General features: G+C 42.4%; 1 protein-coding gene across 4 annotated transcripts in view; it reads left to right on the top strand.

Moving 5' to 3' along the window:
• LOC125448399 (deleted in malignant brain tumors 1 protein-like) overlaps positions 1–22,693 on the top strand; it is a 142,089-nt gene that overhangs the window by 71,881 nt on the left and 47,515 nt on the right. For 2 of the 4 annotated variants that reach the window (XM_048523698.2, XM_048523699.1), the window contains exons 2-6: positions 7,742–7,872; positions 9,446–9,481; positions 14,785–15,099; positions 17,595–17,909; positions 21,946–22,260. In XM_048523698.2, the coding sequence (XP_048379655.1) occupies positions 7,827–7,872; positions 9,446–9,481; positions 14,785–15,099; positions 17,595–17,909; positions 21,946–22,260 (1,027 nt within the window). In that variant the 5' untranslated portion in view covers positions 7,742–7,826. The remainder of the gene's footprint in view (positions 1–7,741; positions 7,873–9,445; positions 9,482–14,784; positions 15,100–17,594; positions 17,910–21,945; positions 22,261–22,693) is intronic. The other 2 variants (XM_059641423.1, XM_059641422.1) reach the window with 1 other exon arrangement.

Genomic DNA, 22,693 nt, shown 5'->3' with positions numbered 1-22,693 from the left:
GCAATATTGAGTTGATGCACATTCTTGAATTATCATTCCCCACCTGGTCCTCTGACGTCTTCACACCACCAGTGCTGGGCATAGCTCTGGCAATCTGTCTTTTGTAACCTGGAATTTGATTTCAAATACAGTTTGATGAAGGCATCCTATACGGGTAAAGGCACAAACCTCTGACAACATCATCCTCTTGGAGTTTCCTATTGTAGGATAAGTTGGGTCTGCCCTCCTTGGAGTTTAGAAGAATGAGAAATATCCTTATTAAAGATACTTTGAGGGATGTGATCAGGGGATGTGGAAAGAGGCTGTTTCCCCTTGTGTGACACAGGCTAGGACAAGAGGGGCGTATCAGAATAAGGGCTGGACACCTCTTAAAAACAGAGCTGAGGAGGAATTTCTTCTCTCCGAGGGGGAGCAAATCTGTGGAATTCTTTAACACACAGGGTTTTCGAGGCTGGGTCTTATTCAAGGCTGAGATTGGGAAATTTTTCATCAGGAAGGAGAGTCAAGGATTATGATGGATAAAATAAAAGCAGGAAAGTGGTGTTGAGGATGATCAGATCAACCATGATCTTCTTGAATGGTAGAGCAGACTTGATGGACAGAATAGCCTCCTTCTGCTCCAGGGTCGTATGTTCTTAAGTCAGATGTTGTGACTTCTTTAAAATCAATGTCTAATAATTAACAAATTGTCCAAAATGCCTTGGCTCATTATATTAATTTATTTATTTCTTTATTCCTCGCAGAAGTTTATTGTCAATTTATTGTAGAATCATACGGTGCAGAAGCAGCCCTTCAGCCTTCCTGATGAAGAAACAGGGCTCTCAATCTACACTGGTCCCACTTTCCCACTCTGGACCAATACCCTTGAATGCTTGACCAAGTACTTTTTATATGTTGTGAGGTTTCCCACTCCAACTACCCTCTCAGGCAATTTATTCCAGACCTCTGTCACAGCCTGTGTGAAATAGCCCTCAAATCCCCCTCTGAAACTCTTGCCTTTCACTTTAAAATGATGTTTCCCTTTTTGTTGATGATGACATTCTGACTGAATCACACCTTATTTTATTTTACTTGACAGTACGGGTTTGAAGAGTTGGCAAAGCACTGGCAGATTGAGTACAATGTGGGAATGTGTTAGGCTATACACATTGGTAGGAAGAAGTTTTGTAATGGGAAATGCTTAGGAAATCTGAAGCACAAAGGGACTTGGGAATCTGAGTTCAGGATTCCCTTAACATTAACAGGCAGGTTCAGTTGGCAGTTAGCAATTTAGCATTCATTTCAAAAGGGCTAGAATACAAGAGCAGCGATGTATTGCTTCGGCTGTATAAGGCTGTGGTCAGACCATATCTGAAATATTGTTAGCAGTTTTCATTCGTTGTCTCTCCTCTCTCTTAATCCCCTCTACTCGAAGGAAAATTACCCATCACAGAAACTCTCCGGCTCCAAGGCAACATCCTGGTAATCTCCCTCTGCCGCTCTCCTAGTGCCATCATATCCCTCCAATAGTGTGGATTCCAGAACAGTTGAAGAAGAAAAACATGCATTAACTTGCAAACTGCTAAAATAAGACTGAAGTTCAAATCACCCACGCTTGTTGTCACGTATTACGTATTTCTGTTTAACAATATTGTTTGAAAAAGAACATAATTAGGGGAAAAGGAATATGTTAAGCAACTTAAGTAGTAAGTTTGCAAATTTGACATCTGATTAATGGTAGGCACTGACAGTAAAACCAGAGTGATCAACCAGAACAGAATTATATGCATACAATTGGACACTGGTCTTCAGTTTGAGAGTTCTGTTCCAGTGGTGTAAACAGAATTCTAATGAAGGACTTTGTGTAAAAAAAACAACAATTCACAGGAGGATTGGAGCATAGAGACAGGAGTAGGCCATTCAGTCCTGTGAGCCTGTTTCACCATTCAATGGCTGACCTGTGGCCTGACTCCATATACCTGCTTTTGGCCCCTATCCCTCAATACCTTTGCTCAACAAAAGTTGATCTTTCTCAAATTTAAAATCCAGCATCCATTGCTGGTTTGTCGAAGAGAGTTCCAAACCCGAGTGAACCTGAACCTTCAAAACTCTTTGGATATCCACTGTATTTAACTTCATATCATCTAGAAAGCCTCTGACCCTTTCTTAGTCCATAATAGATCACCTCACACTTGCACTGAACTCCATCTGCCGTAGTTTTGCCCATTCACTTAGTCTGTCAATATCCATTTCAAATCAACTGGTTCAATGCTTTGCAGTGAGTGTATTTTTAATAATTTCTTAAGGTTAACTGTCTGTTTGCATCTCAAAGTGACAATGCAAAGTAGGGGAAACCAAAGTGAAATTTGTAACAAATGAATCAGGGGTAAAGAAAGACTGAACAAAATTATACTGCAAAATGTAATGCAAATACAATATTGTGTAATACCTTAAGATGTCATTTGAACGTCTTGTCACAAAGTTATGTCACATATCCAAAAGTTTACGACTCATCACCTAATTTTCAAAACCATCAGGAAACCAGCTACTTTGTAGCATTTCAACAGACTGTTCCTGTAGATGCAAATAATAGAATTCAAGTTCCTGTAATTTTGTGTTGCTTTCTATTTTAATCATTAGATCAGGTCAATCTGTTCTCAAACTCTTTGCTATTCCTGCAAATGAAGATATTTTACTTATTGCATAATACCAAACATATCGCCAGCGAGAACTTAATATTGGAATCTGGGCAGTAGTTCCATGACGAGGCTAGCAGAAATGTGACAAAATCAATTCAGATTCATTATTCCCTGTCAACGTTATCCTTGACAGTAATGGGCATCAGAACTGCCCCTTGTCTTCGATCTATGATCTGCCTGGTCATTAATCCCTCCAACAAGATGATAGGGTTTCTTCCTTTCTACCCTAACTATGCCCCTCTTCATTTTATACATCTCAATTATGTGCACCCCCTCAGTCTTCTCTACTCCAAGGAATACATCCCCAGTCCCCAACTTCTCTCCATCACTGAAACTTTCCAGCCTCAAAGCAACATCCTGGTACATCTACCTCTCACTGTCTCCCAGTGCTACCACATCCCTCCGAGAATTTCAGGACTGCACGCAATACTATACCAATGGCATTCTTAATGTATTTTTGGTGGTGCAGGCATGATATAGTTTGATTCTATGATAATATTGGGAACTGAAGACATATGTTATCAGCATTTTTCCATTATAGTCTCAATAAAGCCAGATACAACATAGATTTGACAGAATGTTAAAGTATATCTTTGGTTTACCATGGTAAGTCTGAGGTGATGCACTTTAGAAGAAGGAAGAAGGCAAGGGAGTACTCAATGAATGGCAGGACATAAGGAAGCTCAGAGGAATAAAGGGATCTTGGAATGTTTTTCCACAGGTCCCTGAAGGTGGCAGGACAGATTAACAGGGCGGTTAAGAAGGTGTACAGGACATGAGCCTTTTTCACTCGAGGCATGAATTATAAGAGTGGGGAGGTAGTGTTGGAGATGGGCAGAACTTTGATCAGGACACAGCTGGAGCACTGTGTGTTGTTACCATCTCTGCACTATAGGAAGGATGTGATAGCACTGGAGAGGGTGCAGAGGAGATTCACCAGGGTGTTGCCTAGGATGGAAGAAGAGAGGCTGGATAAGCTCAGGTTGTTTGTTTGGAGCAGAGAAGGTTAGCGGTGGTTGTGGAAACCTGATAGAGGTGTTTAAGGTTATGAGGGGCATGGAGAGCGCGAATTGGAAGCAGCTGTTTCCCTTAGTTGAAGGGTCAATAACAGGGATGGGGGATGGGATACATCACTTTAAAGTGTAAGGCAGGAGGTTTAGAGTGGGACTTGAGGCTTCTTTGATTCAGAGTGTGGTGGGAATCTGGAATGCACTGCCTGCAAATGTAGTTGAGGCAGGAAATGTCAGGACATTTAAAAATTACTTGGTCAAGTGTTATAACATTCAAGACTATGGGGTTTAGTCCAAGAAAGTGGATTTACTGTACATTGTAGTATATTTGTGGCGGTACAAACTCAATAGGCTGAAGACTCTCTTTTGTACGGTATAATTCTGTAAGCCTATGAATAGAGGGAATTCCTGTCTTTATATTGAAATGATTAGAAAACAAATGAACACCTTCAAAGTCATGGATAACAAATTGTAGAACACAGATGAACACAGCAGGCCAAGCAGCATCAGAGGAGCAGGAAGGCTTACGTTTCAGGCCTAGACCCTTCTTCAGAAATGGGGGAAGATCTTAAATAAATAGGGAGAGAGGGGTAGGTGGAAAGAAGATGGATAGAGGAGAAGATAGGTGGAGAGGAGACAGACCGGTCAAAGAGGCGGGGTTGGAGCCAGTAAATGTGAGTGTAGGTGGGGAGGTAGGGAGGAGATAGGTCAGTCCAGAGAGGACGGACAGGTCAAGGGGGTGGGTTGAGGTTAGTAGGAAGGACATGGGGGTGTGGCTTGAGGTGGGAGGAGGGGCAGGTTAGGGAGGCGAGGATGAGCTGGGCTGGTTTTGGGATGTGGTAGGGGTAGGGGAGATTTTGAAGCTTGTGAAATCCACATTGATACCATTGAGCTGCAGGGATCCCCCACGGAATATGAGTTGCAGTTTCTGCAACCTTCGGGTGACATCATTGTGGCGCTGCAGGAGGCCCAGGATAGACATGTCGTCTGCGGAATGGGAGGGGGAGTTGCAATGTTTCGTGGCTGGGAGGTGCAGTTGTTTAGTGCGAACCGAGCGTAAGTGTTCTGCAAAGTGTTCCCCAAGCCTCCACTTGGTTTTCCCAATGTACAGGAGGCAACAATGGGTACGGCGGATGCAGTATACCACATTAGCTGATGTGCAGGTGAACATCTGCTTGATGTGGAAAGTCTTCCTGGCACCTAGGATGGGAGTGAGGTGTAGGGGAAGGCACCTTCTAAGTCATGTTAGAGTCCAGAATTTAGATTAGATTACCTACAGTGTAGAAACAGGCCCTTCGGCCCAACAAGTCCATACCGCCCCTTGAAGCATCCCACCCAGACCCATCTCCCTATAACCCACATGCCCTTGAACACTACGGGCAATTTAGCATGTCTGATCCACCTAGCCTGTACATCTTTGGACTGTGGCAGGAAACCGAGTACGGGGAGGAAACCCGTGTGCTGACATGGGGAGAATGTGCAAACTCCACACAGGCAGTTACCCGAGGGTGGGATTGAGCCCTGGTCCCTGGCGATGTGAGGTGGCAGTGCTAACCACTGAGCCACTGTGATGCCCCCTTAACTCTGTTTCCTGTCCCACATGACATGCCTGACATGCTGATTACCTGCAGCAATTTCTGGTTTCCATAAATTATTCATCCTTCAGAACTTCTCTCATCCACAGCCAGGCCTTCCTGACCCGCTCTGTTCCAGACATTGTCAGATGGATAGATTAAACTGGGAGGTGTGCAGAGTCAGGTCAACAAAAAAAAGTCACCAAACTCCGGAACCTACATGGATTTTTTTTTGTAGTGGAAACAATAATGCAAAACAGGACGATATTGACATAAATTGTAATATTATTTTGTGATTTGTTGAATGTAGAATTTAACACCAGGAAATTGAATGGTAAGATTTCAAACATAGTGTTAAAGTACTGTACTAGGATTCTTAAAGGAAGTGGGCATTCAGTTTTTAAATATAACTGTCTGCTTATCTGACTGTCTGTCTGTCTATCTATCCATTGATCCATCCATTAAACAACCAACCAAATCTGACAGAATAATCATGTTTTACCTCCATTTAAGACCTTAAGAAATAAACATAGGAGTATGCCATTCAGCCCCTCAAGACTTCTCTGCCATTCAATAGGATCGAGGCTGATCCCACATTCCTCATGCCCACTTCCCTATCCTTGCCCCGCAACTCTTCATTCCTTGACTGATCAAGAATCCACCTGTCTCAGCTTTAAGTATACACAAGGACTCTACCCCCACACACAGCTCTCCATGGCAAGGAGTTCCAAAGACTCTCAACCCTCTGAGAAAAGAAATTCCTCCTCACCTGTTTTAATATCTGGCATCTGTTTTATTCTGAGACTGTGCCCTCTGGCCCTAGACTCTCCAATGAGGGGGAAAAAACCTCTCAGTATTGACCCTGTCAGGCGTCAATATGTTTCAATGTCATCAGCTCTCATCCTGAGCTCAGTGAGTACATCCCAATCTGTTTAGCCTTTGCTCATAAGTACCTCCACACCATGATCCTCCTGTACATTGTCACCAACTCATTCTGGAAATACCATGAGACAGTACCAAATGGAGAACAAGAATAGGCCATTCAACCCCTCTAGTCTGCCCTAGCATTCATTAGGGTCATGGTTGATCCGACATTCCTCATGTCTATTATCCAGCCCTTCTCACTTGTTACTCTTCATATCCCAACTGATCAAGAATGCAATTGGTAAATTTTTTGACCCAAAAACATTTGTTTGACATTATAAATGGGGCAATATCAGAAGCTTATCCAGGCGTGCAGTACCTTCACTCCCGATTCCAGGACTGGCCTGTTTGATACTTTGCCAATAATTTTTTAAATTGTTGATTCATGGGATGTGGGTTTTGCTGGCTGAATCAAGATTTATTACCCATCCCTGAATGCCAGGGGGACATTTAAGAGTCAATCTCATTGCTATGGGATTGGAGTCACATGTCGTCCAAACCAAGTAAGGGAAGGTAATGTCCTCCCCTAAAAGGACAGTTGTGATCCAGATGGATTTTTGTAACAATTGACAATGGATTTGTGGTCATCATTAGACTCTTAATTTTCTTTGTTTACAAGTTAAATCCTGTTTAAGTTGTTTCAAAACATATTTTTACATGGTCAACATAGACAAGAAGAAAATATACCTGAGTTACAAGATTATTTAAAATACAGAATGCTCACAGTGCACATTAGGATTTGAGCAAAATTCGAGCCACCACTCAGCCTAAAAAGATTGAGGCAAGCCCACATTGTGCTGCAAAGTCTAATGCCACTTTTAAATTTTAAAAAAAGTCCTGAAAGCATTTTGCTGGATTGTTACCAGATTGGACTAATTGTGAACTATACAATCACTGTAAAGCATCGATGTTACCGAGAACACCATACACCGGATGATTTTAAAAAAAGTCAGAATAAAAGCTTTTGATGAGATTCTGATTTTTTATTTCACTCCTAATTCCAGGTTATTATTGATTAAATTTGAATTCCACCATCTGCCATGGGCAGATTTTGGATCTGGTACCTTGGAATGGGACCTATGGTGTTGAATCAAAATGAAATCTGATCACTATATTTCATACTTTGAGGATAAAGTCCTTCAGACAATTGGGCTGCTCTCCCATTAAGAGAGTGATGGCTGGTGGTGAGTTAACCTAAGGGTCAGGCGAGGGGAGAGGTAGAGAAGGAGAGACCTTCATGGTAACCATGGAGATGGGGCCTCACTGTTGGCATCAGTCTACATCTCACACTGGCTATCCAGCCAACTGAGCTAAACAGCCTCTGAATTTTGTCCTGCCTCTCAGGCTAGAATTATTTTGTGGTGCAGAAAAGTTGAAGTTTCTAGTTTCACCCTCTGAAAAAGGGTCCAGACCCAAAATATCCGCTTACCTGCTCCTCTGATGCTGCTTGGCCTGCTGCGTTCCTCCAGCTCCACACCTGGTTATCTCAGACTCCAGCATGGGCAGGTCCTGCTATATCTGAGAATTATATTGTGCTTTTTGTTTAATTCCACAGAAACTGTCAACGTAAGCTACACTGGACACATAAAGAAAGGAAGCCCTTGAAAATATCCAGTATTCTGTGACATTATTGCATCAAAATGGCATTCTGGTCATTACTGGATGGTGTGCTTTTCATAAATTCAAGTATGTAATTCTTTAAATTTAGATTCAGAAAGGTCTATAGCACAGAAAAAGGCCCTTCAGCCCACCATGTCTGTGTTGGTCAAAAACAACCACCTCACTATTTGGGCAGCACGGTGGCTCAGCGGTTAGCACTGCAGCCTCACAGCACCAGGGACCCACGTTCAATTCCAGCCTCAGGCAACTGTCTGCGTGGATTTCCTCTGGGTGCTCCGGTTTCCTCCCACAATCCAAAGATGTGCAGGCTAGGTGGATCGGCCATGCTAAATTGCCCATAGTGTTCAGGGGTATGTGGGTTATAGGGGAATGGGTCTGGGTGGGATTCTTAAAGGGGCAGTGTGGACTTGTTGAGCCGAAGGGCCTGTTTCCACCCAGTAGGTAATCTATTCTCTCAACCCATTTCCCTGCAATTGGCCCATAGCTTGGCATCACAAGTGCATGTCTAAATCTTTCTTCAATGTAATGAGGGCTTCTGCCTCTTCTGCCCTCACAGGCAGTGAGTTCCAGGTTCCCCACCACTTCTGGATGATGAAAGCATTCCTTCACATCCCCTCGAAACTTCCTGCTCTTTGCTTTCAATCTATGACTCCTGATAACTGATCCTTCCATCAAGAGGGAAATATTTCTTCTTGTCTATCCTATCTTTGCCCCTCATCATTTTGTCCATCTCAATCGTGTGTCCGCGCTCTCTCAATCTGCTCTGCTCTAAGGGAAACAACCCTTATCTGCCTAATCTCTCTTCATCACTGAAAATTGTCCAGGACCCAAGGCAACGTCCTGGTAAATTTCCTTTTTCCCCCTCTCCCATTGCTATGACATCCCTTCTAGAATGTGGATTCCAGAACTGCACACAGTACTTTAGCAGTGTGGCCTAGCAAACTCATTTTATTTACCCATTGAGACTCATTTGTAATCTGGTTACTGATGATTCAGTGATTCATTAAATTTGGAGCTGTTCAAAGATGAAAAGATTCCCACCTGTGCAAGGAAGTAAGTGTTCAATGCCTTTAGCAGGAAGAGTAGAGGTTTAGACTATTTCCCAAATGGGGGAAGGCTTCAGAAATCTGAAGCACAAAGGGAGTTGGAAGTCTGAGTGCAGGATTCTCTTCAGGTTAACAGGTAGGTTCAGATGGTGGTTAGGAAGGCAAATGCAATGTTAGCATTCGTTTTGAGAAGGTTAGAATCCAAGATCAGAGATGTCCTGCTGAGGCTGTATAAGGCTCTAGTCAGACCGCATTTGGAATACTATGATCAGTTTTGGGTTTCGGGCCCTGTATCTGAGGAAGGATGTGCAGGTCTTGGCGGGGGTCCAGAGGGGGTTTACAAGAAAGATCTTGGAGTTGAAGAACTTGTCATATGAGGAGAGGTTGAGGACTCTGAGTCTGTACTCCACTGACATTAGAAGGATGAGGGGGAATCTGATTGAAAGTTAGAGAATATTGAGGTCTTTTTATTTTACAATTTATAATCTTTCCGGTACTGCATTGCTCACCCTATAGGGAGGCAGTGAAATACCAAAGGAATACAACAGCCCCGGCTCACGTGATGATCAAATCCTGCTCTCTTTTTCTTACAGTTCATTTGATGGCCATGAGGTGCCAAGCTTCAACAGGTAAGAACAACTTTTATTTTTAAATGCATGTGAGCAAAGGATTAATTGGAATGGATGCTTATTTTGTTCCCTTGTTGTATATACGGTATCATTTTTGGAAAATCTATTTATGTTAAGTAGAGCAAGAGTGTGCTAATTTACAATTAAAGACTGGAAGGTGGACCATATTGATGCAACTGTTGGGTTGGAAGGAAGTGTGAAGCATGATTTACCGTTTGCAGCTTGTGGATCCTAGACTGTCAGTGCACAGTCACTACATACCGGAACAGGAGTGGGCCATTCAGCTCCTTGAGCCTGTTCCACCATTCAATGAGATCATGACTGACCTGAGACTTAATTCCATATACCTGCCCTTAGCCCCCATTCCCTTATTATCACTGCTGAACAAACATTGATCTACCTCAGATTTAAAACTAACAACTGATCCAGTGTCTACTGCCATTTGTGGAAGAGAGCTCCAACCCTTTCCTACCCTTTTCGTTCAAATACTTCTGAAAATTTCTCCTGAATGGTCTGGCTCTAATTCTCCTCCCTAGTATTAGAATTCCAACCAGTGGAAAAAGCATCTCTTTACCCACATTGTCTTTTCCTGTTAATAGCTCGAAAACTTCAATCAGATCACCCATTAACTTTCTCAATTCTACAGTAACCAGGCAGGGAGTTAAATATATTCTCCATTATCTGTTTAATTCAGTTCACAGATTATGGAGCAGCAGTGGATTTGATGTTAATTTTAAATCTGATAGAATAAATTCTTTTGTGAAGCAAAGGTGTTAAGGGATGCAGACAGAAGACAGGTATGATGGGTGGTCCAGAAATAATATTCATAGAAATGAACACAAAATATTTGGTTGGATAGGCAGCAAAAATCCAAATTGCTCACTTCTCTTGGTGAATTTGTTGGACAGGATAGCAAATGTCTGTTTGTGCTTAGTGTTATCACTTGAGATTTTATTCCCATAGGTTTAATAAATGGACATTATCCTTGTTTATTAAGAATGTGGCAATTGTGGCTGAAGAGTGTTGTGCACTGATAAAAGTGGCAAGCCTTATGAAATTACTGTTAGTATTAATTTTAATAGGGATAGAATATCTGATGCTGATACTGCTGATGCATTCAGACCACATTTAGAATTTTTGATCAGCTTTGAGCCCCGTATCTAAAGAAGGATGTGTTGGCCTTGGAGTGTGTCCAAAGGAGGTTCACAAGAAAGTTCTGAGGGGTGAAGAGCTTGTCATGTGAGAAACAGTTGAGAACTCTGGGACTGCACTCCATGGAGTCTAGAGGATGAGGAGAGGGTGTCTGATTGAGACTTACAGAATACTGTGAGGCTTGGATAACATAGATATGGAGATGTTTCCATGGATATGAGAGACTAGGACCCAAGGCCACAGCCTCAGCGTGAAGTGTTAGAACTGAGATGAGGAGGAATTTCTTCAGCCAGAGGGTAGTAAATCTGTGAAACTCATTACTGCAAAAGCTGTGGGTTCCAAGTCATTGAGTGTATTTCAGACAGAGATAGATCGGTTCTTGATAAGGATTGATAAGGACATCAAGGGTTACAGGGAAAAGGCAGGAGAACTGAGTTGAGAAACATCAGCCATGATTGAATGATGGAGCAGACTTGGTGGGCCAAATAACCTAAGTCTGCCCCTATATCTGATCATCTAATGCTGTTATGATCTTATGGGTAGGAAACTAGAGACGGCACACACAGTAACTCAGCCTCTGTGCAGGCCTAATTTGGACAGGCAAATCTGCCTGGAGAATATGAACAGGAGACAAAGACAGCTCGTCTCAATGTCACTGGGAGAAACTAAAGCCAGCACTGGAGAGAACATACCCGCTACTTGTTTTTTTTGGATTTACAAAAAAAAACACAATCATTTAATTCTCATTACTATTTTAAGGAGTACACGAGAATGACAAAGTTGATTACCAGTTACCAAATGAACAATATCCATTATATGAGATTGGCACAATAGTGACTGTGGTGAGAAGTTACTTCCATTCGGAGAGGGTTTGCTTCCCCTTCTGGGAGAGTCTGGGGCTGGAGGGGCGTTGAGATGAGGAGAAATTCCTTCTCTCTGAAGGGAGTGAATCTATGAAATTTTCACCACAGAGGGTTGTCAAAGCTGGATCATTGAGTATATTCAAGGCTTGGATTTTGAATCAGAAGGGAGAATTGAAGGTTATGGAGGGAGAAAAGGTAGGGATGTAGATTTGAGGATTTCTGAATCGGTGTCTCACTGCTGGATTCAAAAGAAATCAGTGATCTGATACTTACAGAGGGCAAGGGGCAACGTAGACAGGGAGCTACAACACAAAGGGACTTGTGGGGGACTTGTGCACGAGAAGCAGAACTCTAGCACACGGGGTAGCAGGCCATCGGAAGGGCTATGGGAGTTTGATAGTTGGGTGATTCACTGATGGTCACACCATTGAATGTAAAAGGCTGATGTTTAGAATATTTCTCAATGGTAACCATCAGGATATTGACATTGGGGGATTCAGTCATGGTAAAAGCCATTGAGTATAAAGGGGAGATGTCTAGATTGTTTCTTAACTGTAATTCTCAACATAATTGTTGTTAGCAGGGATGATTCAGGGAAAGTAATCTTATTGAATGACAAGGGGTAAAGTTTAGATTCTCTCTCAAAGGTGATCTGAAGGATGTTGGTTGTGGTGGATTCAGTGATTGATAACACTATTGTATGCCAATGGGCAATGGTTAGATTCCCTCTCGACTGTAACCCCTAGCGTGTTATTATTGGGAGATGGTAACGCCATTGAGTAGCAAGGCGGGGGGTGCGGTTATATCTTCCCTTCTTGGAAATGGTCATTGTCTGGAATTTCCCTGGTCTGACTGTTACTTGCCACTTGTCCGCCTAAGCATGGATATTATCCACGTCTCACTACATGTGGACACTGATTGCAACAGTCTCTGAGGAAGATTCAGTAAAACTCCTTTCCAGTCCAGGTGAAAAGAGTCCCAGCCCATACAGCTTTTCCTATAAGTCAAATCCTCTTGTCTCAGTAATATCCTTGTAAATCTTTTTTGCACCCTTCCCAGTTTAATTACATCCTTCCTATAGTAGGGCAACCAGAATTGTATGCAGTACTCCAAATGTAGCCTTACCATTGTCTTATACAGCTGTAATATAATATCTCAACTCCTGTACTCAATGCTCTGACCAATAAAGGCAAGTTTTCCAAATGCCTTCTTCACCACCATGTCTACCTGTGATGGAGTTTCAAGGATCAATGCACGCCTAGGTTTCTGTTTGACAACACTCCCTAGGGCCCTACCATTAACTGAGTAAGTGCTACCCTGGTTTATCTTTTTAAAAATGCAATGCCTCAAATTTATTTGCATTAAACTCTACTGCCATTCATCAGCTTATTGACCAAGTTGATCAAGATCCCATTCTCTTCGATAGCCTTCTTCACTGCCCACTATACCATCCAGAATATTGTTCAGTTATAAGTATTCCCCGAGGAACTGAAATTACTTACTGCATTTGGCAGTTTGCCACCCCATTTATCTGTTGGTTAGGATGACTTAATTTTGGCAGGAACTGCTTATAAAACTATCAAATTTCAGTCATAGCTTATTCTTTGTAAGTTCTTTTGATCTTTGTATATCTTTCAGATAGCGTATCAATCTCATTTCCACTATTGTGCTGGATTTTCCACTCATAAAAGTCTACAGCACAAAAAATGGCCTTCAGCCAGTGAGTCCGCACCGATCAAAAGCAACACCTCACTCTTCTCTAATCGCACTTTCCCAGCATTTGGCCCATAGCCTTGTCTGCCTTGACATCGCAAGTGTACGTCAAACCATGCTGCATTGGACATTTAATTTTGTTACTGTCACTGAACACAACTCCCCCCCGCCCCCCCCCAAACACCCTGCCATCAACATCCTGGGGGTTACCTTTGATAGAGAATCTGCCATCACCCGTTCACATTCAATGGCATTCCCATCTCTGAATTACAACTCCCCCGCTACTTCTTTGCCCTGCTAACAACTTTAAAAGGATTACAACTGGGAGAGAATCAAGCCATTGTCCCATTACATTCAATTGTGTTTTGTTTACTGAATTACCCACTATCAACACTCTGGGAGTTATCATTGAGAGAGAATATAAAGTTCACCCCCTTGACATTCAACAGGATTACCATTAATGAATCTCCTACTCTCAAAATCTTGGGAGTTGCAAGTCAGAAAGAATCTAACCATCATCCACTTGGCATTCAATTGTGTCACCATCTTACAATCCCCCTACTATCAACATCCTGGGGATTACTATTGAGAGAGAATCTATACATTCAATGTAATGAGAGTTTCTGCCTCTACCACCATTACAGGCGGTGAATTTCAGATTTCCCACCACCCTCTGAGTGAAAACATATTTCCTCATATCTCCTGCCCCTTACAACCAATCTATGACCACCACCCCAACCTGGATATTGATCCCTTCATCAAGGGGAAGAGTTTCTTCCTATCTACCCTATCTGTAGCCTCACCAATTTATACGTTTCAATCATGTCACCCCTCTCAGTCTCTTCTACTCTAAAGAAAACAATGCATCACATGACAGAGGCATTTAGACAGACACATAAACCGGTAGGGAATAGCAGGGATTGGCCCATGTGCAGGAAGACATGTTTAATGCGATGAGGTTTCTGCCTCTTGCACACTTGCAGGCAGTGTGCTCCTGTTTCCATACCCACCTTCCCTTTCCTCAGCTCTCCTGTAAACCTCCTGCCCCTTACCTTCAATCTATTCCACTTCACACCAGCCATTGACATTGTGACCTCAATCGAGGGGGAAATGTTTCTTCCTGTACAGCATATCTATACCCCATCTCATCATTTTATACGTTTCGGTCATGTCCCACCACCCCTCCCCATATTCTCTGCTCTAAGGAAAACAACACCAGTCATAAGGCAACAAAGTTTAAGAGACATTTAGAAGAACACATTAACAGGCAGGGAACAGCTGGCTCTAGACAGTGTGCAGGAACGTGGGATTAGTGTAGAATGGCATTATGGTCAGCACAAATATGGTGTGCCAAAGGCCTCTTCCTGTGTCCTGTCCTGTTGATTCAAGGGGAGCGGGACTTTAGTCCCTTGATTGAAATGTTTATTTGAAGGAACAAACCCATTGTTTTTATGCCTTTGACAAAATGTTTGAAACAGAGGATCAACCAATGCTCTTGACTTCATGTTGCCCTTAAACAAATAAATAATTCACTGGAGGATAATTATTTACGCTGTATCTGCTCCTTATCTTCAGATCCAATTGCAGTGCGACTGAGGGATGGAGATGGCCCCTGTTCAGGGAGAGTTGAGATGTATTACAACAACACGTGGGGAGCTGTCTGCGATGATAGTTGGGACATCCTTGATGCAAATGTCGTTTGTAAGCAAACTGGATGTGGACCTGCCCGATCGGCTCCAGGTGATGCTCACTTTGGGCCAGCGCAGTCTTCCTTCTGGTTGGATAATGTTGGTTGTGAAGGCACTGAGTGGAATTTGCACCAGTGCCCATCGAACTCATTGGGCGAACACAACTGCCAACCTAATGAGGCAGCGTCTGTTATTTGTTTAGGTAATGTTTGTTTTCCATTTCCTTATTTGTGAATTTCATAAGGCATCTCATTGAGGTGATGTGACAGATTGTTATTAAGAACAATGGCAAGTTAGCCATTTTTGCTGCAATGTGTTTTAAGGAACACAAAGCCATTTTACCAAATCCTCCTCAGAGACCGAAGCAGCCCATGTCCACATAAAGCAAGTTCTGGATAATATTCAACTGTTTTCATACACCGCATTTCCCATAATCTGAATTGTATATTGAAATTCCAAAAGTTTCTCACAATCTCTGAGTCTGACGATACGTAGCCAGTGAGGATAATGTCAAGTAAGTATATCAGGATTTATATTGGCTCGCAGAATGGATACTCAAATGGAGATACCCATCAAAGAAGTGAGCTATTGTTGCAACTGGTTAGTGAAAAGTACAGATGAAGTGGGAATTTTAAGCCAAGTGCACTGGTAAAAGACCTACCTCAGTGCTTAGTCATTTGAAGATTCAAAGACTGAAGAAAGGAAAGAACTGCAGTGCGCTGGTGATCAGAAATAAAAACTGAAAGTACTGGAGAAATGTTGCAAGCCTGGTAGCATCAGTGGAGCGAGAGAGTCAAAACAGAGATAACATTACAGGTTACAAGCACAGGAAATGCTGGAAATATTGTGAAATTGTAAAGGAGAATGGTTCCCTTAGCCAAGTATGATGTGAATTGTGAACAGGGCAATCAGAATAAAATGCATCATTGATTTTCTTGTAAACTTATTGCATGAATGGCTGGTGAGTGTTGCCAACTGTCTGGGTTCCATTCCCACTGTGGCTGAGGTTGCCATGAAGGGCTCTCCTTTTCAACACCTCTCCTTGCCTGGGGTGTGGTGAGCTCGGGTTAAACCACCACCAGTTATTTCCCTCTAAGGAGACAGCAGAACTCTGTTCTGAAAAGGCTATGTTGATTTTAATTTTTACTTGTGTTTTAACCCTGCAGTTTTCCTACCTGCCTTGTGGTTATGTTTAGTTTGATGTAGCTGGGATCTTGTGTATAAGATGAAATGCTGTTCAGTGAGTTAGTTCTGCTGTGTCAGCATTTCAACATTGTCAACCAGAATCCAGTATCCGTGTTCATTGTATGTTTGTGAATGCTGGTCATTATTAAAATGGAAAATGCTGTTTCCCAATTATTGGGCAGAGCAAAATGACAAAGAACTCTTTAATGAGCAAAAGTCCCCAAGAGAACTGACAGAGCAGGAGAGGAAGGGCTGATGACACACAAAGTAGGTTGAAGTGAAATTCCACACAAAACCATCTCTAATTTATTTATTTGTACCATACATTGATACGGACCGCTGCTCAACTAATGCAGTTTCAGGAATTTACTTCATCAAAAGTAAATGGGGTCCACACTAGACATTAGTTTAATGTTTAACCTTTTATGTTCAGCCAAATCGTTTCTTGGAATTGAGAAATGAACAGAAAGACTTCAAAAGAAGGAATGATGTGCTTTGCCAGCTACTCGCTCTACTGCTTCATCATCAATTTGTATGGCAAGGTAGATCAATGTTTAACCTTATTGTTGGCATCCAAACTTCACATCGATATTTCCATCTTGAACATGGACATTTCTTCACACTTTAGGACCATTTGTCATTTGCTAAATGGGAAAATTGATCTTCTGGATTGCAACGTGCTTGGAGTATCATTATCATAGAGGTCTACAATTCAGTCGAAAAAGTCCCTTCTGCACATGAAGGATGCATCGGTCAAAATCAACCACCTCTCGATTCTCTAATCCTATTTCCCGGCCCCTTGCTCATAGCTCTCGCATCATAAGTGCATGTCTAAATCCTTCTTGAATGTAATGAGGGTTTCTGCCTCTCCAACTCTTACAGGCAGTGAGTTCATGCTTCCATAACAAACTTTGGGCATAAAAGCTTTTCCTCACCCCCCCCCCCCCCCCCCCACCATTAACATCCTGTCCCTTACCTTCAATCTATCCCACTTTCCCCCAGCCTTGGGCATTAAGTCCTCGATCAGGGGGAGATAGTTCTTCCTGTCCAACCTATCTATATTCTCTCATGATGTTATATATCATGTTCTAGCCCCACTAAATCTTCTGTTCTCAAAGGAAAATGCTGCCAGTGATGTAACAACAATAATTAAGGTCATGATTTAGATAGATACATAAACAGGCAGACAATGGCTGTATACCAGTGGTGTGCAGGAACATGGAATTTGTGGAGAATGGCATCATGGTCAGCATAAACAAGGTAGGCCAAAGGGCCTGTTGCTGTGTTGTACTGTCCCATTATTTCAAGGGGAACAGGCCTGTAGGTGTGAATAAGATAGCTTTGTTTGACTGAAATATGCATTTCAAGGAGCAAATCCATAGATTTTTTTATGACTTTGACGAATGTCTTGTAATAGAGGATCAATCAATGCTCCTGACTTCAAGTTGCCTGAAAACAAATAAATGCTTTGCTGCAGGATAACATTTGTGCTCTATCTGCTCGTACCTTCAGATCCGATTGCAGCACGATTGAGAGATGGAAATAGCCCCTGTTCAGGGAGAGTTGAGATGTATTACGACAACACTTGGGGAGCTGTCTGCGATGATAGTTGGGACATCCTTGATGCAAATGTCGTTTGTAAACAAACTGGATGTGGACCGGCCCGATCGGCTCCGGGTGATGCTCACTTTGGGCCAGCGCAGTCTTCCTTCTGGTTGGATGATGTTGGTTGTAAAGGCACTGAGTGGAATTTGTACCAGTGCCCATCGAACTCATTGGGCGAACACAACTGCCAACCTAATGAGGCAGCGTCTGTTATTTGTTCAGGTAATGTTTTATTTCTACTTCATTTTCGGTGAATTTTGTAAGGCGTCCTACCTCAGGTGATGTGTTAGATTGTTTTTAAGAATGATGACATCTTAGCCATTTTTGCATAATGGCTCTTAAGACAATAAAGGAACTTCACTGAAACCTCCTCAGAAACTGTAGCAGTCCAAGCCTACAAGTAGCAAGTCCTGGATAATAGCCATGCTTGGGCTGATCAGTGGCAGGTAAGAGCTGCAACGGACAAATGCTGGGCAATGCCCATTTTCAGCAAGGGACGATACAACCAATGCTTCTAGTAAGATAAGTAAATGTCCTCTTGAGAACTGACAGGGCAGGAGGAGAAGGGCTGATGGCCGACCAATTAGACTTCAATGAAATTCCACTCAAAACCATCCATGATTATTTGTTATATACATTCTGTAGACACCCAATGCAGTTTCATGAAACTACTTCTTCTAAAGTTAATGGGGCAAACTCCAGACGTTAGTTCAATGATTAACCTTTCCCGCTGAGCCAAATTGTTTCAATTGGAATTGAGAAATGTGCAGAAAGTATTTAAAGGAAGGAATCGTATGCATTGCCTACTATTTGGTCTACTGTTTCATCATCTCCAAAATGTTGATTTGTATGGGAAGATAGATCAAAATTTTTGTTAATACCCAAAATTTACATCAACATTTCTCCCCATTGTAGGACCATTTGTCAGTTGCTAAAGGAGAAAATTGGCCCTCAGGACTGATATGCATTTCACATCAGCCATAGAGTTCTACAACACAATTAAAAATGGCCCTTCAGCCCATCAAGGCTGCACCAGTCAAAATCAACCACCTCTCCACAGCCTTGATATCAAAGTGTACATCTAAATCTTCCTTCAATGTAATGGAGGGTTTCTGGCTCTCCCACTCTGGGAGTTACAGATTCCCAACCAGCCACTGGGTCACATCCCCCTCTCAACCTCCTGCTGCTTATTTCAATCGATGCTCCCTCCTTCATTCATTGATCCAGTCAACAAGGGAAATGTTTCTTCTTGTCTACCCTATCTATGTCCCTCACCATTTTATACATCTCAATCATGTCCTCCCTTCACAATCTCCTCTGCTCTAAGCAAAACATTCTCAGTCTGTCCAAACTCTCCCCACCACTGAAACTCTCCATTGCCCAAGGCAACATCCTGTTAAATCTCCCTCTGTACCCTCGCCTTATTGCATCCCTCTGATATGTAAATGATCTGCAAGCAGGGGCAGACTGAAACGTAGCAATGTTCATGTTTGATACTGAACTGGGTGGGAAAGCAGGCTGTGATGAGGAGATAAAGACTTTACAGAGGGCTATTGTTAGGGTAGGAGAATGGGCCAGAATCTGGAAGATTAAATTTAATGTGGCTAAGTGTGAGATTGTCCGCTTTGGCCATAAAAATAAAAGGGCAAATTGTTATTTAAATGGGAAGCAAATTCAAAACGCAGTGCAGTGGAATCAGGGCACATTTGTGCATGAATCTTAGAAAGTAGGTAAGCATGTGTAGCATAGAATAAGAAAGGCAAATCAGATCCTGGCATTTATTATAAAAGAACTGGAGTATAGAAGTAAAGAAGTGTTGTTATAATTATATAAGGTGCTGGTGAGACCACATCTAGAATATTGCATCCAGTTTTGGTGTCCTTACCTGAGCAAAGATGTGGTCATACTGGAAGCAATACAAAGATGGCTCACCAGGTTATAGCAAGCTGAAAGTGCTGTCGTACAGGGAGCGTTTGAATAGCTTGGGCTTGTACTCGCTAGAGTTCAGAAGACGGAAGGGGGTCTGATTTAGGTTTATGAAATGCTAAAGGGGATTGATGAGGTGGACATTGAGCAAATCTTACACTTTGTGAGATGGCTTCGAAGAAGAGGTCATAGACATGGAGGGAGAGGAAGTAGGTTTATAACTGATATGAGGAGAAACTATTTCTCTCAGAGAGTTGTGAATCTGTGAAACTCATTGCCCCAGAGTGCAGTGGTGGCAGAATCAATCAACAGTATAAAGAATAAAATAAATATGTTATAGATGATAGGCAAGATAATGGGCAATGGGGAGCAGCTAAGAAAGTGGAGTTGAAACCAGGATAAAATCAGCCATGACCATTTAAATGCCGGAGCAGGCTTGAAAGATTGAGTTGCATACTTCCGCTCCTAATTCTAATATTTCTATGAATGCATCCCTACTGGGAAGTCAAAGATATTTCAAGCAGATTTTAATTTTCAAGATTAAGAGCAAAATTTCTTTGAAATGCTGCTCCATAGAAATGGTGCAGTGCTGCAGGATACTATACGGCCCATCTTGCTCATACCGACACAAAGATACCCTTTCCAATCCCATCTCCCTGCATGTAGTCCATAGCCCTGCAGCTTAGAACACTTAAGGTACACATCCAGGTACTCTTTTTAAAGAGTTTAGTGTCTCTGTCTCTACGACCAGCTTAGACAGCAAATTGCAGACACCCACCACCCTCTGTGTAAAAAATGTTTCTCCCCACATCCCCTCGAATTCTTTCGCAACTTATCTTGAATCGATGATCCCCAAGGGTTTTGATTTCTCTGTCAAGGGAAACAGGTCCGTCCTCTCTACTGTTTCTCTATTCCCCTCCGCACAATTTTGTATACCTCATCATGTCACCCCTTTGAGGCTGATGGGCTGACACTATTTTTGCGTGAGCTATCAGAGGCTAGGGCACGATGTTATAGATGCTTATGAAATCACAAGGGGCAGTGATAAGGTGATTAGCCAAGGTCTATTCTCCACTCATTTCGAGCCCAATGGCCCTTCTTCAAGACTCATAGTAGCCAGGAAAAGATGGTATATGTGCTGATGATGGAGGAGGCAGAGGGGAAAGGAATGAGCAGATAGGTGGAGATGGATCCCAGGGAGAGAGAGAGGAAAGTTAGGCAGACACGGTAATGATTGATAGTAAGCCTACAGAAGGAGAAAACCCAATAATGGGGACAATGAGTAGGTGAGAATGGGTTGGCTGTGCTGAAAGCAGCCCATTTCATGACAGGTCCTAGGCTATGGGTAAAGGACATGGAAGGAGGTGCATCAGGATGTGAAACAATTGAACTTGATATTGAGTCCTGAAAGCTACAGGGACCCCAAGTTGAAGACGAGATGCTGTTTTTCCAGCTTGCTGCTAGCTTCGCTGGAGTACCGCAGCAAGGCCCTGATGGAAATGATGAAGGTGGGGGATAGGGTGGGTATTGGGGGAAGGTGGGTGGTGGGCAGGGCGTGGTGTGGTTGGTGTTGCAGTTTTGTTTTTATTCATCCCAGCTCCTCTCTCACAGAACTTCACAATTTCCATGATTTCAATATAGTATACAAATGGAACTAGCTGGGTAGCTCTTTCAAGCACCAGCACAGATGCGTTTGGTCAAATAGCCTCATTCTGCGCTGTAAAATTCTATGATTCTATGACACGTGGTACAAAAAGGATGGTAAACATTCTTGCATGTGGAACAATATAAAACTGCAGTTCTTTATATGAGCAACTAACACGTAAGTCAAAGCACATCAAAATAAAGTAAAAATTTGAATTATTTAACTCTACTGGAAAATTTAACAGACTAATTGATTATTTAAATGCTAAACAGCCACTGTTCCAGTATAGTAACATCCCATAAACACACCCTTGGGAAAGGCAAATTTGGCAAAAACAGTTGTTTCACATGCAGCTCCCCAGTCCCGGAGGAACGACACCCAAAGAAAACTCTTAGAGACAGAGTAACAGGGAGAAAAATGTACTGCAACTTTCAAACCCAGCTTCAAAATCCCAATAACTGATACTGAAACTAAAACTAAAATCCTGGATCTGTGGAAGCTTGACTTCACTCTTTCAAATGCGTCTATTTTTCCAACTTTAAAAAACCCTAAGGCCTTACAAACGGTTTATTTTCTTGGCTGTCATACCTATTGTCTCAATCTTTCTTAAAAAATAGGGCTAAAGACACCTCTTAAGCCCATTGTATTATCACAGAGTGGCCCTTTATTTATTCTTCTTTCCCGCAGAACAATTCCAGGTCAGAATCGTGAATGGGGACAATGAATGTTCTGGGAGACTGGAAGTCTTTTACAAAAAAACATGGGGCACTGTCTGTGATGATGGTTGGGACCTACGTGATGCTCAGGTGGTCTGCACCGAGTTGAATTGTGGGTTTGCCCAGGCTGCTCCTGGAAATGCTAAGTTTGGGAAAGGCCTATCGTTGATTTGGCTGGATTCCGTTGAATGCAGTGGGTCTGAATCAAACCTCTGGCAGTGCCAATCAGACACTCTGGGTCAGCACGACTGCCAGCACAGTGAGGATGCATCTGTAATCTGTTCTGGTGAGTACCCCAGCCATTCCCCTGAGAGATGGACATCAAACCCGTTACATTGAACAGGAAAGAGTAGTATTTGGTTTGATTTATTTATTAATATCACATGTACCAAGATGCAGTGAGAAGTATTCTGTGCTAGACTGACTAATTTTTCTTTTTTTATTCATTCACTGGATGTGGGCATCATTGACTAGGCCAGCACTTATTGCTCGTCCCAAATTGCCCAAAAGGCAGTTCATAGTCAGCCACGTTGTTGTGGGTTTGGAGTCACATGAAGGCCAAAGTAGGTAAGGACAGCAGCTTACTTCCCTAAAGGACATTAGTGAACTAAATGGGATTTTTCACAACAATCGTCAATGGATTCATTTAGACCTTAACTTCAGATTTTAATAAAAAATTGAATTCAAATTTCATCATCTGCAGGATTCAAACCCAGGTC

Source organism: Stegostoma tigrinum, chromosome 41, assembly GCF_030684315.1.
Source record: "Stegostoma tigrinum isolate sSteTig4 chromosome 41, sSteTig4.hap1, whole genome shotgun sequence".
NCBI lineage: Eukaryota > Metazoa > Chordata > Chondrichthyes > Orectolobiformes > Stegostomatidae > Stegostoma > Stegostoma tigrinum.
Note: the sequence above shows the minus strand (reverse complement) of the source record. Positions and strands in the feature narration are given on the sequence as shown.